A 21,732-nucleotide genomic window follows, 5' to 3' on the forward strand; every position below is an offset into this window, starting at 1 on the left:
TGTTCTGCATTGCTGGGAAATCAGTCCATTCAATCAGCATGACGCACATAACTGGGTGGGGATAGGTTTGCTTTGTTTTGTAGAAGATTCCCTATGAATCATCAGTAAAAGTTGCTACAATTAGGGCACCTGGGTGGCTCAGTCCATTGGGCATCTGCCTTGGATCAGGTCATGATCCCAGCATCCTGGATTGAGTCCCACATCAGGTTCCCTGCTCCATGGGGAGTCTGCTTCTCCCTCTGCCCCTCTTCCCACTCATTCTCCCAATCTCTCAAGTAAATAAATAAAATCTTTAAAAAAAAAAGTTGCTACAATTATGGAAAGATAATCCTTCAGATACCTGTTCTTATGAACTATTAGAAATGGAAAAACCAACCACTGGAAAATAACAATTTTTAAATTCTTAAATGTCACTTATTTTAAGATAATTTAGTTTTGCAAAAAAACCCTAGTTTTAGTATCTGAAGAATAAATGGTAATCATTAAATTAAACACATATTAAAATTAAACACCCATGAAATTAAACACACATTTCAGAAATGAAGTGTGAAAAATATAGCATCTTGGAATTGAGGTGACATGACTAATGAGCAAATAAAATTAAGAAATATAACACCTTTCCTATGAAACCATCATATGAACCTTGTGTCACCTAGCTCTGTGATGCTATGTAAAACCACTCTGGGGCACATAGGTGAGCAGCCCAGGTGGTCCAAGCACAAGGCAAGCTAGCACGATGGTGGCTAGCTGACACGTACAGGTCATCAGGCAACTTTTACAAAGTGCTCATGGAAAGCAGGTCTTATTTTAAAAAATTGTTCAACTTCTGTGCTTATTTGTGACCATGAATGTCGATTTTGTCCTGCTAGAAAATCTCAATTCTCTATTTCTAGATCCAGTGATGTTGCAATACCCCCCACCAACTATGAGACTGGCCCCTTAGGAGGATAGCAAGCTATGAGTGAGGCAGAATGAAATGCTAAGGCAGACCAGAAAAGACTGTGCAGCCCTCATGCTAACTGGCCGAAATGCTCCATATAATCCCTTCTCCTCCATCAGAACTCTAATTAATTTCACCTTTGCTTCTGGCATAATATGCTTCTTTTGCAGTTTTCAAGTGTCAGTACTGGAGGAACTTTCTACGGCTTCCTGAAAGGCTTCTTTACAAAAGGCCAAGTCTTCAAGGTCATAGCTTCATCTTTTCCTGAAAAATGGCTTCCATTTTGACTGCTAGCTAAATTGAGTACATTTAGGGAGGACTCCATCTTACTGATTACACTGACCCTAAAAAAATCCTTTGATTCGTAGCTCCAGGTGACCTCAGCAATTGAGGAAAGGAGCTTCTGGTACTATACATAAGAAATAGGATCCAGGGAAGTAAAACATGATTACCATTTATTCTTCAGATACCAAGGTCAACCCCCCCCCCTTTTAAAAATATTTTACTTGAGAGAGAGAGAGTGAGGGAGAGCACAGAGTGAGGTGAGGGGCAGGAGGAGACTTCCCACCGAGCAGCGAGTCGGATGTGGGGCTGGACCCAAGGACTCTGGGATCATGACTTGAGCCAAAGGCAGGCGCTTACCTGACTGAGCCACCAGGCGCCCCTTTTGATAAACACTAAAATTCTAATGCTCTAAGTATTTTTAGCAAAATCTCAACCTATTTAATTTGTACAGTGCTTTTGATTCTCTAATAGGATTTCAGCCTGGTGGCATCAGTTGAACTTTCCACGCGTAACTGGCTAAGACATTCAACTCTACCCCTTCTTCCCAGCCATATGACCTTGTGCAAATATTGAACTTGTGGGCTTCACCTTAGTCCTCGGCAAAATGGGGATTACAAGTACCTAGCTCAAACTAATGTTATGATTTATGCAAAGGACTTAGCACACAATATGCAAATAATTCAATCATCTGCAGTTAACAGGGTATCTGGATCCCCCTACCATACTGGAATGACACAAATCTCTGGTGTTGTTCAGTTTCAAGAACTTTGAACATGACACACACCCTCTATCCAGATGAATAATTTTAAGGGAAACGTGCCTTTCTTCCCACATCCTAACATTTTTTTTATTTAAAGATTTTATTAGAGAGACAGTGAGAGGGAACACAAGCAGGGGGAGTGGGAGAGGGAGAAGAGGGAGTGGGTCAGAGAGACACTTGAAGACTGAGCCGCCCAGGCACCCCGCCACATCCTAGCATTTTAAAGTGCAGAGAACACATTCAAGGGTTTAGGGTCCTAGCATAGAGCACACACGTGTTGTGAGCAGGTAATCAGGTGCTTCAAGGGAACTGGCATTTCCTGCCATCCTTCGCTTTCCGACCCCTCCTCCATCATACTCCGGCCGTGTGAAACACCCTCACTTCCTTTGCTGTGTGCTCTTTAACTCTTGTTCAGTCTTGGAAGACTTCCTCCTGGCACACCTTGGAAACTCACTGCTGTGCTCTTAGGACACTTGCCCTGAAGGACCCTGGTTGTCTCCCCTGGGTTTAGGCAGCATGGTGCCTGTCACACTCGTTTTCTGACTGGATGGCCACGATAGCATTCTAAGCAAACCAAAAGGGCCTTTATTTTTTGTGTGATTTTTAAATACGTCTCTCAGTTATCCCGTAAAGCTTCAGGTGATGTTTTTCTTTTTTGCCTAAAGCCTATCCACATGCAGGTCTTCACTCTTCTCTATGATGTGAAGAAAAACCCTCAGTGGCATGTTAATGGAGCCTAGCAACCAGGGATTTTTTTCGTTATCACCTTACACCTGTTACGATATTTTATTCTGTATTTACATTTTATATAACTCACTTTTTTTTTTGGAAGATGCAATGATTTATTTTTAATTTTATAATCATATATTTTTTATTATGTTAGTCACCATACAGTACATCCCTGGTTTTTGATGTAAAGTTCCATGATTCATTAGTTATGTGTAACACCCAGTGCACCATGGAATACGTGCCCTCCTTACTACCCATCACCAGTCTATCCCAGTCCCCCACCCCCTCCCCTCTGAAGCCCTCAGTTTGTTTTTCAGAGTCCATAGTGTCTCATGCTTCATTCCCCCTTCTGATTACCCCCCTATATAACTCACTTTTTATACCAAAATCTTCACTGTCTTAGCAAAGTCAGAAAAAGTGATGCAATAAAATACCAAGTCATTAAATTAAAAAAAAAAAAAAACAACAAAAACCAAAAAACCTTGTTTTTCTAAAGAAGCTTTTGCCTGACACCCATTGTTGATATTCTATCATTTTACCTTGTGTGACACCATCCAAACACAGGGATATAAATTTTGGGTTCTAAAATATGACTGAAGACAACAGGACCTTTAAGATCACACCGATACAGTAGAGATTAATGGAAAAAATAGAAGTTTGGCACTTAGATTTTTCTTAGGAGAACTCCGCCCCCCAAACAGCAACAGCAGCTAAAACTTACATGGTGCTAAATGCCCACACATTGTACCCCAATCCTATGAGGTAGGTTCTGTTACCGTCTTCATTTTATAGGTAAGAAAATGGGCACACAGAGGTTAAGTAATTTGCCCAAGCTCCCATAAGAAATAAGTGGAAGAGCCGGGGCTCAAATAAAGGCAGTCTGGCTGTTAAGTACTATGGTCATAATCACACTGTATTCTACGTACTAGGTCAGGAAGAGAAAATAAATGAAACAAATCCTCTATTCAAAAAGTATGCATATGGTTCAGCTGGAAAAATTACAAGACCAATTACCATCTGGCCGGAACCTTTATTATTTCAGCAATAAGCATTCTATGTAATTTGAGGTGGTTAGAATAGTTACTTCTGGATTACTGTAATAAATACTTGTCAAAAATACCAATCATTTCAATAATTATACACACTTAACTCATTCATTAAACTTCCAAAAATAACTCTTCTGTATCAAAACACAAACGTCACAAGAGAGTCAGGTAATACTCTATGAAGGAGAGAAGGACAAGTCTGCTGGGGTAAACGCTAACGGAGCACTTTTCCTATTACGGTTTTGACTGACACAGTTCATGAAGAAAGACTACCTATGTCTTCCGTTTTTTTTTAGTGCTTTGTCTGAGAGGAACCCAAGAAACCAAGTCTTGGGAGAAAAACTGCTTTCACAATCTTACGTGTGAGCCACAAACAGGCTTTTCTGATAAAAGCTTCAAAGCCTGAAGAGATGAGAAAGGCAAGCATGTATTCTATTAAACATTTCAATAAATAGGCAAAAAAATTCAGCAATTAGGAACACAGTATATGTATATTTGAAAATACAAGAGTTTTCATGCTTTGAATGTTTTATCCTGAGAAGAGTTTTAAGGATATTTTGTTCTACAAGGCTCAAAAGTAAAACTTAAACATATATAACACATACCAGGAATTCTCCATACAATCAACATTCTGGACTGTCCTAGCAGTGTCAAACAATGAGAAGCCAAACAAAATCACACGTATGTTGTAAAGATAGCACGGAGAAAGAAAGGAGCATCAGGAGAATGAATCACCTTTATCTTTGTCTTATACTCAATGCTTTGGTAAGTTCGACAGATGAATGTAAAAACAGTGATGATCTATTTGTTTCCAAATCACCAGACCCCTCTTTCTGGCTTACCATCAATTATACAAGTGCTAAGTATTCAAAGAAAGATTGCAGGTGACCCTTCGCTTCTCTCTGGTCCCTTTACCAAACCTCTACATCACTTATGACATTACTTGTTAATATTTCTGCATTTCAAAAGATATGCAACAAAAGAGTTTGCTAATTTTCACTCAAATAAATTTTAAAATAGAACAGTTAAATTCTCACAACACATACTTAAGTTTTCACATTCATCAAAACATACAAGAATTACTCAAACATGAGAACTGGAAATGTGTGTGCTTATTTGGAAGAGAACAACTTAATTTATTCTGCAGAAGAAAAAGGAGACCTAAAGCCTCACATCACCGGAACAACTGAAACATGTTGACAAGTCTTATCTTCTAAACTTCAATGAAAGCTGCTTGTACAAACTATTTAATGGATACCTATCCCTATTCAACAAGCAAGATATCTGATGTATCAAAGAAGTCAGAAGCTGAGGCACTTCATTTCTTTCTGTTGCTTCCAGTTGCTAGAATACTGGCAACTCGCATAAATATATTTAAGGTATCCATGTAGATCCCCAGCATCCTAGAAAAGAAAATGATGGCCAGTTATAGATGATGTAATTCTAATAACGATAAAAACTATTTCTTAGTCTAGAAAAGAAAAAGCAATACTGATTATCTGTCTTAGGTATTTGAAATGAAAATTAAAAAAAGAAAAGATGCCAACTGAAGAAGCCCCAGACAATAGTCGAGATTTTTTTCTGGCAGATTAATCTTTGAAATGTTAAAGAACAATTAAAAAAAATCATTATTCTATCCTCTGACACGCTCTTATGAGTATCGTATCTTGCAAAAAAAACAAAAACAAAAACCCTGGGTGATAGACAATGAAATAATCCAGACAAAATCTGAGAAACACCTTCACAAAAATGTGTCAGACACAAGTCTGGCATTTTAAAATATAATACAGCTCCTCAAGGCAACCCCCCCAACAGTCAACCAAAGAAAACTGTTACAAAACTGCGTTAAAGCAGCATGTTTAAAAAACAATTATGATGAATTTTTGTTAAAGTTCAACAGACAAATGTAAAAGGAAAGGAAAAAACACCACTTTAAAAAATGTGAGAGACAACATGAAACTCAAGTTGTTTAAATAAAACAACCTACTTTGGTGGAGAGTCCAAGAAAAGGGAAAAGCATTATTATGTAACAGTCGCAGCACCATGAAGTTAATCAACAAAAATAGGTAAATACTGACTTAACTGAATACCTAAATATTATACTTAGTTACCATCTAATCAAAAGTTCTGTGGATATATAGGTTACTAAAGAGATAAAACAGACCAAACAGCAACAGAAATAAAATAGCACAATTTGACAAACCCATTATTTTGAGTTGAATTCAAAAGACAGGTTGACATCCTAATCCCTGTACCTATAAATGTGACCTTAGTTGGAAATAGGGTCTCTGCAAATGTTATCAAGATGTGAGTTAAGATGAGGTTAATAATGGAGTAGGGTGCGCCTCAATTCAAAATGACTACAGACAGAGACAGACACACAGGAAAAATGCTGTGAAGACAGAGGCAGAGATTGGGGTAATGCGTCTATGACAGAAGCCCAGGAACACCAAGGACTGCTGACCAAAACCAGAACCTCGAGGAGAGGCATGGAACAGATTCTCTTAGAGCCCTTGGAAGGTTATCAACCCTGATTTCAGACTTCTGGAGCCCAGAACTGCGAGAATATAAATTTCCATTGTTTTAACCATTCAGTTTGTAGTCTGTTACAGTAGCCCTAGGAAACTAATACAGCCATAAAAAAAAATAGACCGTAATAACACAAATGTCCTGTGTAACAAAGGAAAGACATTAAAGACTACTTACGAATTGATGGGATCGTATTTTTGAACTCCATACGCTGGTATTATTTCTGCACGCTTGATTACTTTCTGCGTATCATACAGAAGAAACATGCTGAAAAGAACTAATCCACCATAAATTGCCACTGAGTACAAAGTGGCACCAGCCACAGTGGTAGGTGGAAGAAACATAGATCCTGGGAGGGGGAAAAAAAAAGGAATCTTCTAGAACTGGATTTATGATTAATATTACTTAAGAAAAAAAAAAAGACCTTCTTTTGGTGTACTGCACAGATAAGAAAAGGATTATGTGCACTGTGTAATTTTATGCACATTCAAGTTGCAAACCCATTACACTCATTCTTGAAATGGGTCATTTGCTCACATTACAGAAAGGCTCTTGCATCAAGAGCAATTCTGATGTTCCCCAGACCAACTTTTCCATTTTAGATGTATTTGGTAAAACCAAAAATTGTGTTTACCACAATGCCAAATAAGAAAATACACTCTCATTAGTGTTTCCCTTTTAAACTTTTAAAAGTGACTCTTAATAAATTCCCTCCATTAGGATAACTGAGTACATCAATGATTTTAGGATACCAAGAACCAAGTAAGTGTCAAAGCACAGCGACTTACCCAGTGAGGATACAAAGACGAGACCCAGGCCCACTCCCAGGGGTGCTCCCATGTTTAGAAACTTCTCACTGGGTGCGCACATGGCCACAGTGGAGAGGCCTCCCACAATGCCTGCTGTGTACCATGCAGCTCTGACGAGAAGAGGTCCCCCTAGTATCGTCAGTGGAGCCACCACTGCACCCATCACACCTGGAGAAAGAGCAAGTAGTTAAGTATTTACTAAATAACAACCAAAAAGAAAATGCCACTTCTGATAAATTGTATACCTGATTGTTAAACAACAAGACTACAAAGTCTCTCTCCCTTATTTAGGTAGTACTACCCCTGAATTCCACAGCCCAAACTTGCAGCTATCGAAATTCAAAATCCCAACAGTAACACTGTTCTTAAACTGTCTCAACTCAGAATACAAATACGAATCTAGATTTTTAAATAACTTTATCAAATTCTATGTAGTTCATTATCTGGATGTGAGCCTACTCATATTCTTTGCAACAATAATCACATACATACGAACTGAGATTAAAAGGCTTGAAGTGAGTAACTGAAGGTCAAACCTGCTGCTGCCAAGAGGGAACAAGGTAAAACGAGAGAATGTGTAGAGGATGCTAATTCTAAAACGCAGGAACTTCAAGGACAGGCACTGCTGTTTCCTTCGGAACAGGGAATGTCATCTCAGCTTGTGAACAGTAGTTTTAGTTGTCAGATATTTATAAACAAGTTCCGAAAAATTACAGTGAAAGGTAGCAGTAATTTAATCAGCAAACAGAACTCCTTAATTAAAAAAATAAATCTTAGATAAGGCATTATTTCAGTGGTGAGTAGAACAAGTTATCCTCTTATTAAATATTAAATGTCCATAGTTTAACTCATGGAATAGGCACAGCTATTGTCATACTATAATTTCAACACCAGTATGTCTCTTTTGTGAGAGTAACATTTCTAGATCAAGTAGGAAGATATCTCATGATAATGAGCAATTAAAAATATCTTTTGCTGTCAGACAGGACACTGGATTAAAAATTCCTCTAGGAATCTTTACATTTCTATTAGGATTCCCATCAGTTTTACAACTGACAGCAAAATTTTTAGCAAAAAACAATATTTTTTTGCAGAAGCCAAGAAAAAACCTTTACTCTTCATCAGGCTCCCGACTTTACTTACCCTAGGCAACTCCCTGTCCTGAAATTTGGACTAAGCCACAGGCAGAGGATAAAAGAGTGTCCTCCTTCTTCCTTTCCCTATACTTATGTGTCAGCTCATTGCTCCGCTTCTCTTGACCCCATTAGCCACCAATGGATGCGGTCAGGATGTAGAGCTCGTACCAGGGAGTAAAGATGAGTGAGATCTTGCCTCGTTCATGGCCCTTTCATAGCATCCCAACCCCCCATTGCCACCCCATGGAACCTGGTCCTCCCCTGGCTCTCCAGGGTCTAGCCTGGTGGTCCTGTTTTCCATGGCCTGTCCTGCCAGTGGTCCTCTCCTGTGTAGGCTCACCCTAACAAAGACAGTTTCCCAGGTGGCCTTGACAGCCATGGTACAATCCTCTGGTTTTTCCGTTCTTCATGGCTAGGTTTACTGGAGATTCTATCTCTGGAGCTTTTATCACTGGGGGTCTGGCCCTTGGATGGCTTAGTTTTCCAAAGATCCTGGCCACCATGGTCTGCCAAGGTCTCGTCCCAGATGCCAGAGTCCTCTGAGAGGTCCAATACTTATGGCCTAGCTCTTTGGCAATCAGACTCTGTGTGTTCTGGCCTTCTGGGAGACTTGTCCTCACAGAATGTGGGCACCTGAGTCCTGGCCTTTTCATAACAATAGCCCTTAAGTTTGAGGCCTTTGGCGGGTCTGTGCCCCACTATCTGGCTCTTTGATGAGCCTGTTCTCTAAGGCCTGGTTCTGATGGTGTGTGCAGCTGTAGTCCAGCCTTCCTGTAGCTTTAGCAAAACTTTAAAGGAGATTGTCAGAGATTTTTCAATGATATTTTCTCATAAAAATTTTAAATAGTAATAGATGTTTGCTGCTTAAGGACATATCAATTACAAAACTAACAAGGATATCTCAACATTATTATTGCCAATCAAACTGGCATTCATCCAACTGGTATAGCCACAATGGAAAAGTATGGAGGTTCCTTAAAAAATTAAAACTATAACTACTATATGATTCAACAATCCCACTTTTGGGTTTATAACCAAAAGAACTGAAATCAGGATCTCATAGAGATGACTGTACTCCCATGTTCACTGCAGCATTGCTCACAATCTCCAAGATACAAAAACCAAATTGTCCTTCAATGGATGAATAAAGATGATATGGTGTATATACAAAATGGAATAATATTCAGCTATAAAAAAGAATGAAACCTTGCCATTTTTGACAACATGAATGGACCCTGAGGGCATTATACTAAGTGAAGTATGAGAAAGACAAATACAGGATCTCAATTATACTAAGAATCTAAAAAAGTCAAACTCAGAGAAACAGAGTAGAGTGGTGGTTACCAGGGGTAGAGGTATGGGGGAAACGAGGAGATACTGGTCAAAGGGTACAGATTTCCAGCTATAAGATGAACAAATGTGAAGACCCAAATGTACAGCATGGTGATTATAGCTAATCCTTTATCATATACTTGAATGTTGCTAACAGAATAGATTTTAAATGTTCTCACACCACAAAAAAGAAATGGTAAATATGGAATGGAAGTGTTAGCTAATGCTATGGTGGTCATCATTTTGCAATGTATGTATGTATCAAATCAACAAGTTATACATCTTAAAGCTTATATGGTGTTATGTGTCAATTATATCCTCATAAAGCTGGGGGGGAAAAACAGTTCGAATAGTCTTCCAACGATCATTTCAGTAATTCCTGCACAGTATCACTTAGCCCTGATTAAGACCACAGCTGTGTCGAAACAGTGCTAAACATTTGGGTGAAAAATGAAAATGGAATGCACTGAGATGTTAATACTGGTCAAAAGCCAACTCTGACGTCCCTTTAATACTGTGAGGGATTGCCTTTGGGTCATCAAACCCCCTTCAGGTCTCAATCTCAAACATACCAGTGAAAGAAAGAGTAGACAGAAGGATGGACTTGAAGAAATAAGGGTGTCAGTTCTGACTGTGGCACCTGCCGGTCTGACCTCACATAGTCTCCACTTCCTCACCCGTGAAATGGAAATGTTAATGCTTGCTTGCACAGCTTCTTAAGATATGGGTGAAATGTAAAGCAAAAACTCGCATTCATGCTGTACAGGGAAGGGTTACCATAGCAGGCCTAAGGTCATCGGTTACTTAAGAACTTGGCACATGAAGTATTCTATAAGTGGGAGGGTGAGACTTCTTGTGAAAACAATGTGAGTTATGCGGAAAGCTTGCTTTCCTTCTGGACATCTGTATTTTGGTAGTTGCTAGGAAGGTGCTTACATGATCAGCCCTAAATAAAAACCCTCAGGCACCAAGTCCCTAATGGGCTTCCACCTCACTGCCACTTCTCACTTGCTTGAGAGGTCCCCTCAAAGAAAGGAGGGAGCACTGAAAGCCTGTGGATGAATTGCTCCACACTCTGCCTATATTTTTTCCCCTTGCAGATGCTATCACGTGTCCTTTTATTGTAATAAACCTTAGCTCTGAGGACAACTATATGCTCAGTCTTAGGACTCCTAAAAAAACACTGAATGAATGAATGGGTGGTCTTGGGGTCCCCCTCCAACACATAAAATACTTTGACCCAAATAATTTATACACTAATAATAGCAGATTAAAAGGAGTTTTCTAAGCAACCCAGATAGCCTTTATTCTAAACTGAAACTACACAGCTATTTTAATTTAATTCAGTAAGTCACTAAGTATCTACTATTTATCAGAGATAAAAACACTGAACCTGTTTTCTCAAGGAACTCAGTGTCTAAAATGGGAAACAGGTGCAGAACTCCATTCACTGGGCAAGATAATAATGCTTAACTCAGATGGTGAGGATTTTGGTGTTTAAATGCAAAGATACATACTCGAGAAAAAAAAAGTTTTCTATATACCACGATGGTATGTAGTTGTTTTTAAGCTGAATAATCCTTAAATATTTATAGATGGCATTCAGAGATACTACATTTTACAGAAGTACACATTGTATCTTGAATAATTTTTTCTTAAAAAGGTTATTGGTACTAGAAGATAATGGACCACCTCCCTCAATCACAAGGATTTTATCCTGTAAAGCTCCATGGAGAATATCTACAGTTGAATAACCTCAGACCTAATAGAACAGACTTGAAAACCAAGGTTGTCAAGTCATGCTGTCTCATACTTACCAAAACAAAGACAGCACATGAAGAATATAAATGACATAGTTCACACCAGGAATTTGTCATACTGGATGCCAAGTACCTAATTTCCATGTATTAACCCATGTTAGAAACACTTCACGTTCCGTTTCAGGGAAATGCTTGTAAAATTTGTCTTGTTTTAACTGAATAAGCAAATAAAAAGCAGAAACAGACCCATAAAGACAGAGAACAAACTGATGTTGCCAGAGGGGAGGTGGCAGGGTGTGCAAAATGGGTGAAGGGGAAGGCAGATACAGGCTTCCAGTTACGGAGTAGTCACAGGAGTAAAAGGCACAGCACAGGGAACACAGTCAGTGATACTAGAATAGTGCTGTATGGTGACAGACGGTGGCTACACTTGTGGGGAGTATAGCAAAATGTATAGAGAAGTTGCATCACTATGTTGTATACCGGCAACTACTGTAACATTGTGTGTCAGCTATACTCAAATAGAAAAAAATTAGAAAAAATAAAATTTGTCTTGTTTTGTAGTAGAGAACATGTATCTAAGTATTTTTGTTTCTGGGTCTAGCTGGCTCTTTACTCAACCCACAGACAGCGACTATCCTGTGATACCTGAGATGGAAAACACTTTATCTAAAGTATCTGTCTCTCCACAATTAAGGGAGATATCACAACATATACCTGTAAAAGGATATTAAAACTGTCCTACAATACTACAGGTGGACAGCCTTTGCCCCCGTCCACAGTAACTTTGTGCTAAACCTATCTAAATAGTGACCCAGCTAATCGTATCAGACACAAATGCATTTCCAAAGATCTTTTTTTACTGTGTTCTTTCTTCCAATGCTCTACTGCAAAATCATCATCTCCTACTCTTTCACGTGTCTTACCTCCTCCTTTTCTTCTCCACTCTCATTTCTAAATTCTTCTAAATATACAGCATAAGAACAATTCTCAAGTAATGTGTAGCAGGCTTGAAACCTCCCAGGAGTAGACAAAATACGTAAAGGAAATCTACATATACCGGACTGTCAAAGGAGGCCAGATGTAACACTGCGGATGTCTATGGTCTTGGTATCAGAATCATTAACTTTTCAGAGTAGAGGTCCCGCAATAAACCACCACCAATAAGTATAAAAAATTTGTGTTTTCTAAACACAAGGTTTTATTAAATTATGCACAAGTCATTTACAATTGTGAAGAGACACCACAAAAGATAGTAATGAAGGCTGTTAAGTAAAAATTTTAAATTAGAACATACCAGAATGTAGTAACCAGGCAAGATGTTTTGGGCCTGGGCTCTGGTCATATGGTATTGACTGTACCATCATTCCAGCTCCAATCATGGCTGCAAAGGCTGCACCAATTGTCTGAAAGACAAATATTACTGATAAAAATCAATCCTTGTAAGTAGAAGCCCGTAAGTTCCAAGTTCAGCTAGTTCCTCAAAAAAATCTGTTTAAAAAGATTAAGGATAATGAACTGATCCTAGTAGGGGCAAGACTGCCCCCTACTGTCACACAAAGTTTTGCAGACACCTCCAAGTGAGTTAAGTTGAGCTCTCTGATACCACCATCTTTTAAAAAATTTTATTTTTGCTAGACAAAAGGTTTAACAAAACCTCTTTAAGAATCCCAAAATAGGAGTGCCCGGGTGGCTCAGTTGGTTAAGCGTTTGACTCTTGGTTTCGGCTCAGGTCATGATCTCAGGGTCACGAGATCGAGCCTCAGGTCAGGCTCTGAGCTCAGCATGGAGTCCGCTTGGGATTCTCTCTCCCTCTCTGCCCCTGCCCCCCGCCCCCAATGCTCAAGCTCACATGCTCCATCACTCTCAAATAAATAAATAAATAAATATTGGGGTGCCTGGTGGCTCAGTTGGTTAAGCGTCTGGCTTCGGCTCAGGTCATGATTTCAGGTCCTGGGATTGAGTCCCATGTCTGGCTCCCTGCTCAGTGGGGAGAGTCTGCTTGTCCTCTGCCTCCTCCCCATGCTTGTTCTCTCTCTCTCAAGTAAGTAAAATCTTTAAATAAATCTTTAAAAAAAAATAAGAGCCCCAAAATAATTTTTATTTTTGTATAGCACAGAAAGCATTTTAAAAAATCATGATACACCAATTAGAATATAGCTATACATACATATAAATATATATATATATACACATATATATATAGAGAGAGAGTACACGGTCTTAAACTCCATCATATCCTAAATAAAAACCTAAAGAACAGAAGCATATGGAAAATAGGAGAGTAAGATGCTACTTCTCTATCCTCTTAGTTTTCTGGCTGACTTGGTCCTCCATCCATTTTCTTTGCCTTAGATTGCCATTGTTGTAACACTTATTTCCTGTGCGTGTAAGAAAGAAATGCACGGAATAGAAAATGATGATAATGAATCTTTAGGAAACTTGAAGCAGAAACTGCAAACTTGCAGCTCTTGGACAAAACAGCAGATATTTTGTAGCCCAACTACTCAAAAATCAATTGAATGTGAATGCTTGCCTTTGCTTAAATGTCACTAATTCCCTGTGTGACATACCAGGCCTGCCTAGCCCCTCTCCATTATCTGTCTGACCCACGACATGTGAATGTTCAACCTCCGACATAAAGTACAGATAAAGGCGTTAACAGCTGTTTTCGCTGAATATGGGAGAGCCTTTGCTCATATTAATATAAATAAGCACGATGGGTTCTACCCTATCATTTTCTAACGGAGAAATAATTATTAAAAACCACTCACACATTTCTTTATACTTCACACAAATGCACAGCATTTTCAGGATATTTACCACAATTGCATTTTTTTCTTTTAAGGTCCTTCATGTTCATGACCCAGTTGCATTTTCTGCCTTTTACATTTCCATACTCTACACACTCAAGCTACACTAAAATGGTGGGGATGCAAACACGCCCCCGTCTCATGCCTCTTTAATTCTGTTCATTTTGCCTAAGAACACATCTTTTCTATCTGGTTGACTTATTCAAGGATTACCTCCTCACCTGCAAAGTTTTTCTGGGAGGGACACTGAATGCCACGAGCAGTGTCAGAAGCCTCTTCTCTGTTCTAAAATCACTTGGTACCAACTTTGACATTGTATGTCTGCCACCCTCAAAAAGCTTCATCTTCATCTCTGCAGCACTTGCCTGGCTTTCCAAACTATTTTATTTAAGTAGCCCTAACAGCAGGTGAGAATGATCTTATGCTCACAGGAAGATGAGAATATGGCCCAAGCACGAACTTCTCTGAAGTCTTATTTCAGGGGCTAAACTCTTTTGTATATTTTAATTTTTCTCTTATAGCCATGGTGTTTCATTAAAAAGCATTTATATTATCTATCTGATTAAAACTTACATTCCCGGTGAGAATGTACCATGCTTAGTCTGTGTCCTCATGGACTTCTAGGCTAGGAGATCCATAACACGCACCTGAATAGTGTCCAAATGGCCATGCTATCCTAACTGGTTCTCCCCTGGAAAGTACAGTGGACATATTATGGCTTCGGAAGTTGGATGGAAGCTAGAGCTGGTTACCGATGGGAAATCGTATATTAACTCTCCCATCTCCCTTCCCGTCTCAAACTCATAGTTCACGTTCTTACAATCCTTCATTTCAGATCATGCAAACACACAGCTGGTATACTTGCTTCTTGTCTCTTCCATTTGAGTTCTTAGAACTCAAATACAAAAAATATTTTTGCTGGGGTGCCTGGGTGGCAGAGCGGTTAAGCACCTGCCTTCGGCTCAGGGCGTGATCCCAGCGTTCTGGGATCGAGCCCCACATCAGGCTCCTCCGCTATGAGCCTGCTTCTTCCTCTCCCGCTCCCCCTGCTTGTGTTCCCTCTCTCGCTGGCTGTCTCTATCTCTGTCAAATAAATAAATAAATAAAATCTTTAAAAAATATATATATATTTTTGCTGTTTCAGTATCTGCAATGGCCTCTACTTAGGCTCTTTCCTCAGTGTAGCAATCAAATATTCCCTAATTGTGTCTTCTTCACACGCTAGACCTCAAATACTCGAATTCCACTCTTGACACTATTGTGAAGCCAGTTTTATCTCAGTCTTTTTTTTTTTTTTTTAAAGATTTTATTTGAGAGAGAGTGAGCAAGTGAGAGCGAGTGAGGGAATGAGAAGCAGACTCCCCACTGAGCAGGGATCCTAATGCGGGGCTCAATCCTGATCATGTATGAAGCCAGTTTCAAGGACTACCTCTTCTCCTTTCCTCAAGCTGTTCTGCAAACCTAGACTACCTTTGACCTCTCCTATAATAAAAAATGCTGGCCTCCAACAGTTCTGATGAAATAAATGTCTCCTGCACGAAACTTCACTACTAGCCCAAGACAAAGAGAGTCTTTCAACTGATTTTACACTTTCTACTTCTTATTGCACATCCTTTACCACTTAAGCTCATTTCTTCAACCAGATAGTAGAAAAACAGCTACCACTTTTGAAATCATTTTTTTGGTATCTAACAAAGTAACAAATGCTCAAGAAACACAGAATATAAAACCTTACACGGGGTCAAGAAAGTTCAAGTGTTCGCAACAAATATTTTCCACTGACTTCTAAGATGGTTTTGCATTTGTCATGTCGCCCCCGCCCCCAGCTTTATTAAATAAACTGCTACACAACACAGGCTGTTTGATCTCTGCTGCTAGGTAAGTAGGATATTCCTCTAAGCTTGGTCAACCCCTTTGCCACTATTTAAATACAAACTCAACAAAGAATAATTCCTGATTTATCTCAGAACGTAATTCCTAATTTGTCTCAGCTGCACTATTAATTCATAGATTTGAACTACTTGTTCAATATAGTAAGGGATTCCCTTCCATTTAATACCTGTCCCCCAATATCTTGTCTAATCTTTTGATACTTAGTGAAAAAGGAAAGCAAAAACAAGCTGACTTACCACCCAAGAGCCTCTCATCATCAAGTTCATGAGAACAGGAGTTCTGCTCACCGCCAGGGCGGACAGAGCTGTTAAACCAATACTTCCTGCTAAGTACATATAGGTAGAATGAATTCTATCCTTCACATACTGAGGCCAAATTCTGTTAAAGACACAACATAGTTAATACCAACTTATTGCTCTAATCTTATCTCATTTATTATAGAAATAATGATGCATACATTGGAGTTAATCATAAAATTAAATGATATAAAACATAAGCACTTGGCACATATACAAAGAAACACATTTTCTCCGTGCTTAAACACATATAACGTTAGTAAAAGATTTTTTATTTAAGTCTGCACAGATGTCAAGAGGTTTTATTTTTATTCAAGTATATTTCTACAGTTAGAAGATTAGATATGAAACATTTCAAAAGTGGCAAAAGAGAAGGATGAAAACAAAATTGGAACCTTGAAGATTGCAAATGTTTGGAAATTAATTACTTACACAGCCTTTTCAATAGCTCCAATCTCATTAGACATTCCCAAGCCATAGTAGCACAATGCTCCAAGACCGACAGCAGCCCCTCCAGCAATAACCCATCTTCCCATCTGATCAACTAGAGAACACAAGAGGAAATGCACATTAATACAGTCATATCTTGACTAAATTAAAATGTTTATGGTAAGCCCCTTCTAATATTTGTATGAGGAAAATCGAACTATATACCATAGTCCTTTCTAACAACCATAATTAGAACATATGGGGATTAAGTGGCTTCAAAATTAGGGAACCAGTAAAAAAGGACACTGCTAAAACATAGGTGTATTAATACAAAAAGGGTCAGACTTGATTAGAAATTTAAGGAGGCAGTATATCTGTAATGTGGGGATACTTCTTTATTTAAATTTATTCCTAAGAATCTAGGTTATGTTCTCATGATGCTCTTATGAAAAAAAAAAAGATGAAAAAGAAATGTTAATAGTCATACCAGCGTATAAAGTGCCATTAATAAAGATGATGCTTGACGCAGACAAAGAAAAAAAGGAACCAAAAATGTAATCAGTATATGCAGAATCAAGGGAGAGGGTGCCCTAAAGTAAGATCAAGAGAAAGAAACAACTTACCAAATCTTAATTGGATGAATCTTACTCCTTTTAGTTTGAATTTGTTCATGAAGAATACTACTATGCTATAGCTATATGATTCATATAATTTATCTTTTAGGGCAAACTTACTAATCAGAAAGAAATGCCCAGAGAGATACAGATTACAGCTCTTTCCCATTATAATATATCGACACTCTGTAAGGTCCTTACAAACAGCAATAGTGTTCTATGAATAGATTTGGGTAGATTAACAATCTAGTTAAATTTGCAAAGCTGAAATCCAGACGAACTTCATTAAGGTATTGTTTCCAGGGAGGCAATATATGAACAACCAATTAAGAGGACTCTTCTTGAACAGCGAGGCTTTTATTAATATCCGTTTTAGTGATTTTCTCTCAACTTAAAACATACATAAATATTGTATGCTTGAGTAAAGATTTTATTCAACTTCAATTGGACTTCCTTAACAGATTATACCTTTTATATCATGGCATATTAACTATTAATCCTTTTTTTTTTTAAATGGTAAAAGTAGGGGCACCTGGGTGGCTCAGTTATTAAGTGTCTGCCTTCGGCTCAGGGCATGATCCCAGAGTCCTGGGATCGAGCCCCACATCAGACTCCTCCGCTGGTAGCCTGCTTCTTCCTCTCCCACTCCCCCTGCCTGTGTTCCCTCTCTCACTGGCTGTCTCTCTCTCTGTCAAATAAATAAATATAATCTTAAAAAAAATGGTAAAAATAAAATTTTCTCTGGAAGAAATATGACTGGGAACCAATGAACCCAATGTGAATTATCAATCTTTTCTGGGTCATGAGATCCTGAAGAATGACTGTCTTTCTTCACAGAAAATGCTCACATACATAAGTTTGCACATATTTTAATTTTTTTTTCATTTGCACATATTTTTAGAAGGCTGTTCATGGACTTCTTAAAACATATTCACATGCTCCAGTTCAAAAACTAAAGACTGCTGCCTACTTTTAAATATTTTTTCCACTGATGGTTCCATTGCTGCCTCCTTAAGTTCTTGGCCAATTTTCCCACGCCGGATCCCAACTCTTGTCTTGGTGGCATATTCCTGACATACATGAAACAAAGACATACGATACATACAGGAAAACAGAATGTTATTAATAAAATACAATTAAATCTCATTACTCTAGAAAATTCTATATAACTTGGTACTTTCTATGTATGTAGTTTCACTATAAAGGTCTGTCAGCCAATCTAAAAAATTAAATGTAGACCCTACCTGTGGTTGATCTTTGAAGTGACTCACTTAGATTCTTAGTTTACAACTTAACTTCTTAAAATTTCAGAATAATTATTTCATAAACTACAGATTTATATCCCTAGATCATATTTTAAACACTAACTTTTAAAAAAACATGCATTCAGTAAGTATTAGCTACATTTTTTTTCATTTGGGAAATAGGCTCAAGAAAGTTACCTTTCTTAACATAAAGTCAAAGGGAGGGATGACTGCTACCTTTTCTTTTTTTAAGCTCTTTTTCAATAGCAGAACAGTTAATTTAAGAGGAAAACAGCTGTCTCTTTTAGCTTGTATATATTTCCTTATCTACCTCACATTTCAAAATTTATACTTCTGATTTGAATGATGGAGAAATCTATTATAAAAGAAAATGGGTGTCTCTCTAACCTGATGGATTCTACCACTCTCTAACCAAGAGCTGAAATGACGTTTTTAGTAACTTATTAATAAGCTATTGACCAAATGTTAATATTCCTGGGTTCTTAAGCTTTTGACTACAGGCTCCACAATTTCTTTCTTGTATCATATACCTCTCAATCGGACACAAATCACTATAAATTCTCTGAATGAAACTCCGAAAGCTCTAAGTAAAGAGAAAGTTATAGGAGCTCTTTCTGTCTTTCACATGTGATAAGAAGGAACAGAATGACACAACACTAATGGGGAGAAAGAGCTGATTTGGGACATTATTAGAGCTAACTGTTTCAGTAAATCACTAAAGGCAGAACAGGGAGCTTCATACAGTCAAAAAACAAAAACAACAACAAAAATGTCCCGGTGCATAAAGAGAAGGATACAATATAAGATATCAGATTATCTTTACCCTGCTGGGTGTTAAGAGCCATTGATTCTTCGTGATGGAATTCTTCACAATAGGGGAGGCCTTGGTGAAAGCTGGTTGGAAAACCCTAGAAGGGAGTGTCCGGAGACACAGAAGTCTTGCGGCCAGCATGGTGGTGCACCAGGTTTACCAAGCAGATCTGAAATGCTAGTTCAAGACGCAGACAAAAAATAACCCATTAACCAACTGAGGGGGTAACACAGAAAAGATCCAGAGACACAGAAGACACAGAAGAGCCCGTCAATCATACTTTAACAGAAAAACGTAGTGCACTTTTTAAATGTTAATGATGAATTGTTGGCTTACTCCTTGTTATTTCAAGAACTCCACCCCAAAGAACCCAATATGGGATGACCACCAAAAGAGAATTAAATCCCAGTTTGAATATTGTGTATGACTCCGTAAAAGTTGTGTGTCTAATACAAAGTAGATGTTAATATCTTAAAACAATTGCAGCGTGTGATGGCTTTATAAATGTGGTTTTAAGATTTATACCAGCAATCAACAGGAAAATTTAAAACAAGACCTGGAGCAGAAGAAAAATGTCATCCAAGGAAGAGATGAATAACTCTTCAAGGTCATGCTGCACTGTAAGGTTTCACATCAACAGTAATCAAACATACATTTCTGCTAAACATGCCAAATATTACTTCCCTTCAAAATGTGATGAAAGTACTGAAGGTACAGAAACCACCTGGGATTCATCTTAAAATGTAGATGCTGGGCCTTAACTCTGGTCCTAATGTGAATCATTAGGACGCCGGAACGTTTTACCTAGCACCCCCAAAGCTAAGAATCCTTGCTAAATACCTAACCCAGTGTACTTTCAGCTCTGCCACTGAATTTATAACGAGTGTACAACACTGAGAAGATACCAAGACCTTCTACTACTTTCACGCCATTACATCATCTCAGCCTGTGTGGTTTATCTCCCCCAGTACTCAACACATCGACTAGGAATGAGGCCTCGCTGGTGGTCTCCATGTCGCCCAACAGAACCAAGTGGAAATTTTGTTTCTGCCACATGCCAGAAAGGGGCCTCGCGAGAGTCTGCCCTCTGAGACCGAGGTATTTTAGCTATAAAATGAATAAAGTATGACGGACCCCGTACGCCACCGCAAGCATTGATGCGCTCAAGCGCCTCGTCCCCCGAGAAATTTCACCCAGCTCTCCAGACTCGGTTGAGAACTCGGCAGCAAGTCTCTAGTCTCCCAAAGTCAACGCACAACCCTACAACACCCCCGCTCCAGCAGCCCCTTATCTGAGAGGGCGGCGGCTGTGCGGCCCAGCCGCTGAGTGATTCAGCAGCTCTGCCCGAGGGAGAAGAGGGCAGCGGGGGCGAGCCCCTGCCGTCTGCCCAAGCCCCACCGCCGCCGCCCTCTTTCACCCGGTCACCCGCAGGACGATGACCCTAACGCGCCGCCAAGATGGGGCACCGCTGGGCTGTGACGCAGCCAGCAGCGCCTCCGCCTTCAGACCTCCTCGGATGCACCCAACGGACCCGCGAAGCCGGCCGTCAGGACAGTGGATCTCCGGTGCCAGCAGGCCCGGAGTAGCCATACCTCAGTCCCCGGTCACCTCAACCGCAGTTACCCTTCCGGGCCGGCGAAACGCAAGAGCGCACACCTCCCCGGACCTCCGCCCGCTCCTTACTGTCTCCGCGCGCGCAATTTCCCCTACTCACTGAGTGACGCAACATCCGGAGAATCGCCAAACACTAGGATCACCCAATCATGAGCAGATCTCTGACGGAAGGGCTGGCACGGTAGGGAGGAGGGGTTCCGGGCTAGAGGGGCGGGGCCAGTAGTGAAGTGTCGGGAGCGTCATAGTCAGCGTCCATTTTGGGTATGGGCAGCGAAGGCACTATAGCCATGTTATCTATGGGTAGCAGAGCTAGTCTTCGTTTCTGTGTCAACAGTTTCACCGGCGGCAGTTACAAAAATCACGTAAAAATTGAAAAAGAATATTAAATGTGTGAGAAGTAAAAATTATCCCGTATCCTCTTTCTTTTCCTCATGTTGCTTTTTTCCCCCTTCTCAAGATGCGAGATGAATAGTGTGCCAAACATGGTAGTTTCAGAGTGCAGCCAATTGGTTTCTTGGGTCTGACGCCTAAGGTTGGCTCATGAAATCCAGGAAAGGGTCTAAATCACACAAGGTTACCGGCCAGATTTTAGCAGATTCTTTCCCCCATTGCTCTGACTTCCCCACGACACATTTTCAGGCTTCAGTGTGTAGATGTATAACAGGCATGAT

General features: G+C 39.5%; 1 protein-coding gene across 1 annotated transcript; it reads right to left on the reverse strand.

The window, feature by feature from the left end:
• Window positions 1–4,232: 4,232 nt before the first annotated feature.
• On the reverse strand, window positions 4,233–21,187 carry GHITM (growth hormone inducible transmembrane protein). Its single transcript, XM_008696117.2, has 9 exons — window positions 21,040–21,187; window positions 19,460–19,624; window positions 18,342–18,441; window positions 16,761–16,872; window positions 16,269–16,410; window positions 12,624–12,732; window positions 7,078–7,266; window positions 6,467–6,638; window positions 4,233–5,163 (listed from the first exon to the last, which is right to left on the reverse strand). Exons 2-9 carry the CDS (start codon window positions 19,586–19,588, stop codon window positions 5,079–5,081), a joined length of 1,038 nt encoding a protein of 345 aa, XP_008694339.2. The 5' UTR covers window positions 19,589–19,624; window positions 21,040–21,187; the 3' UTR covers window positions 4,233–5,078.
• Between the last annotated feature and the right edge of the window lie 545 nt (window positions 21,188–21,732).

Source organism: Ursus maritimus, unplaced genomic scaffold, assembly GCF_017311325.1.
Source record: "Ursus maritimus isolate PB19 unplaced genomic scaffold, ASM1731132v1 scaffold_7, whole genome shotgun sequence".
NCBI lineage: Eukaryota > Metazoa > Chordata > Mammalia > Carnivora > Ursidae > Ursus > Ursus maritimus.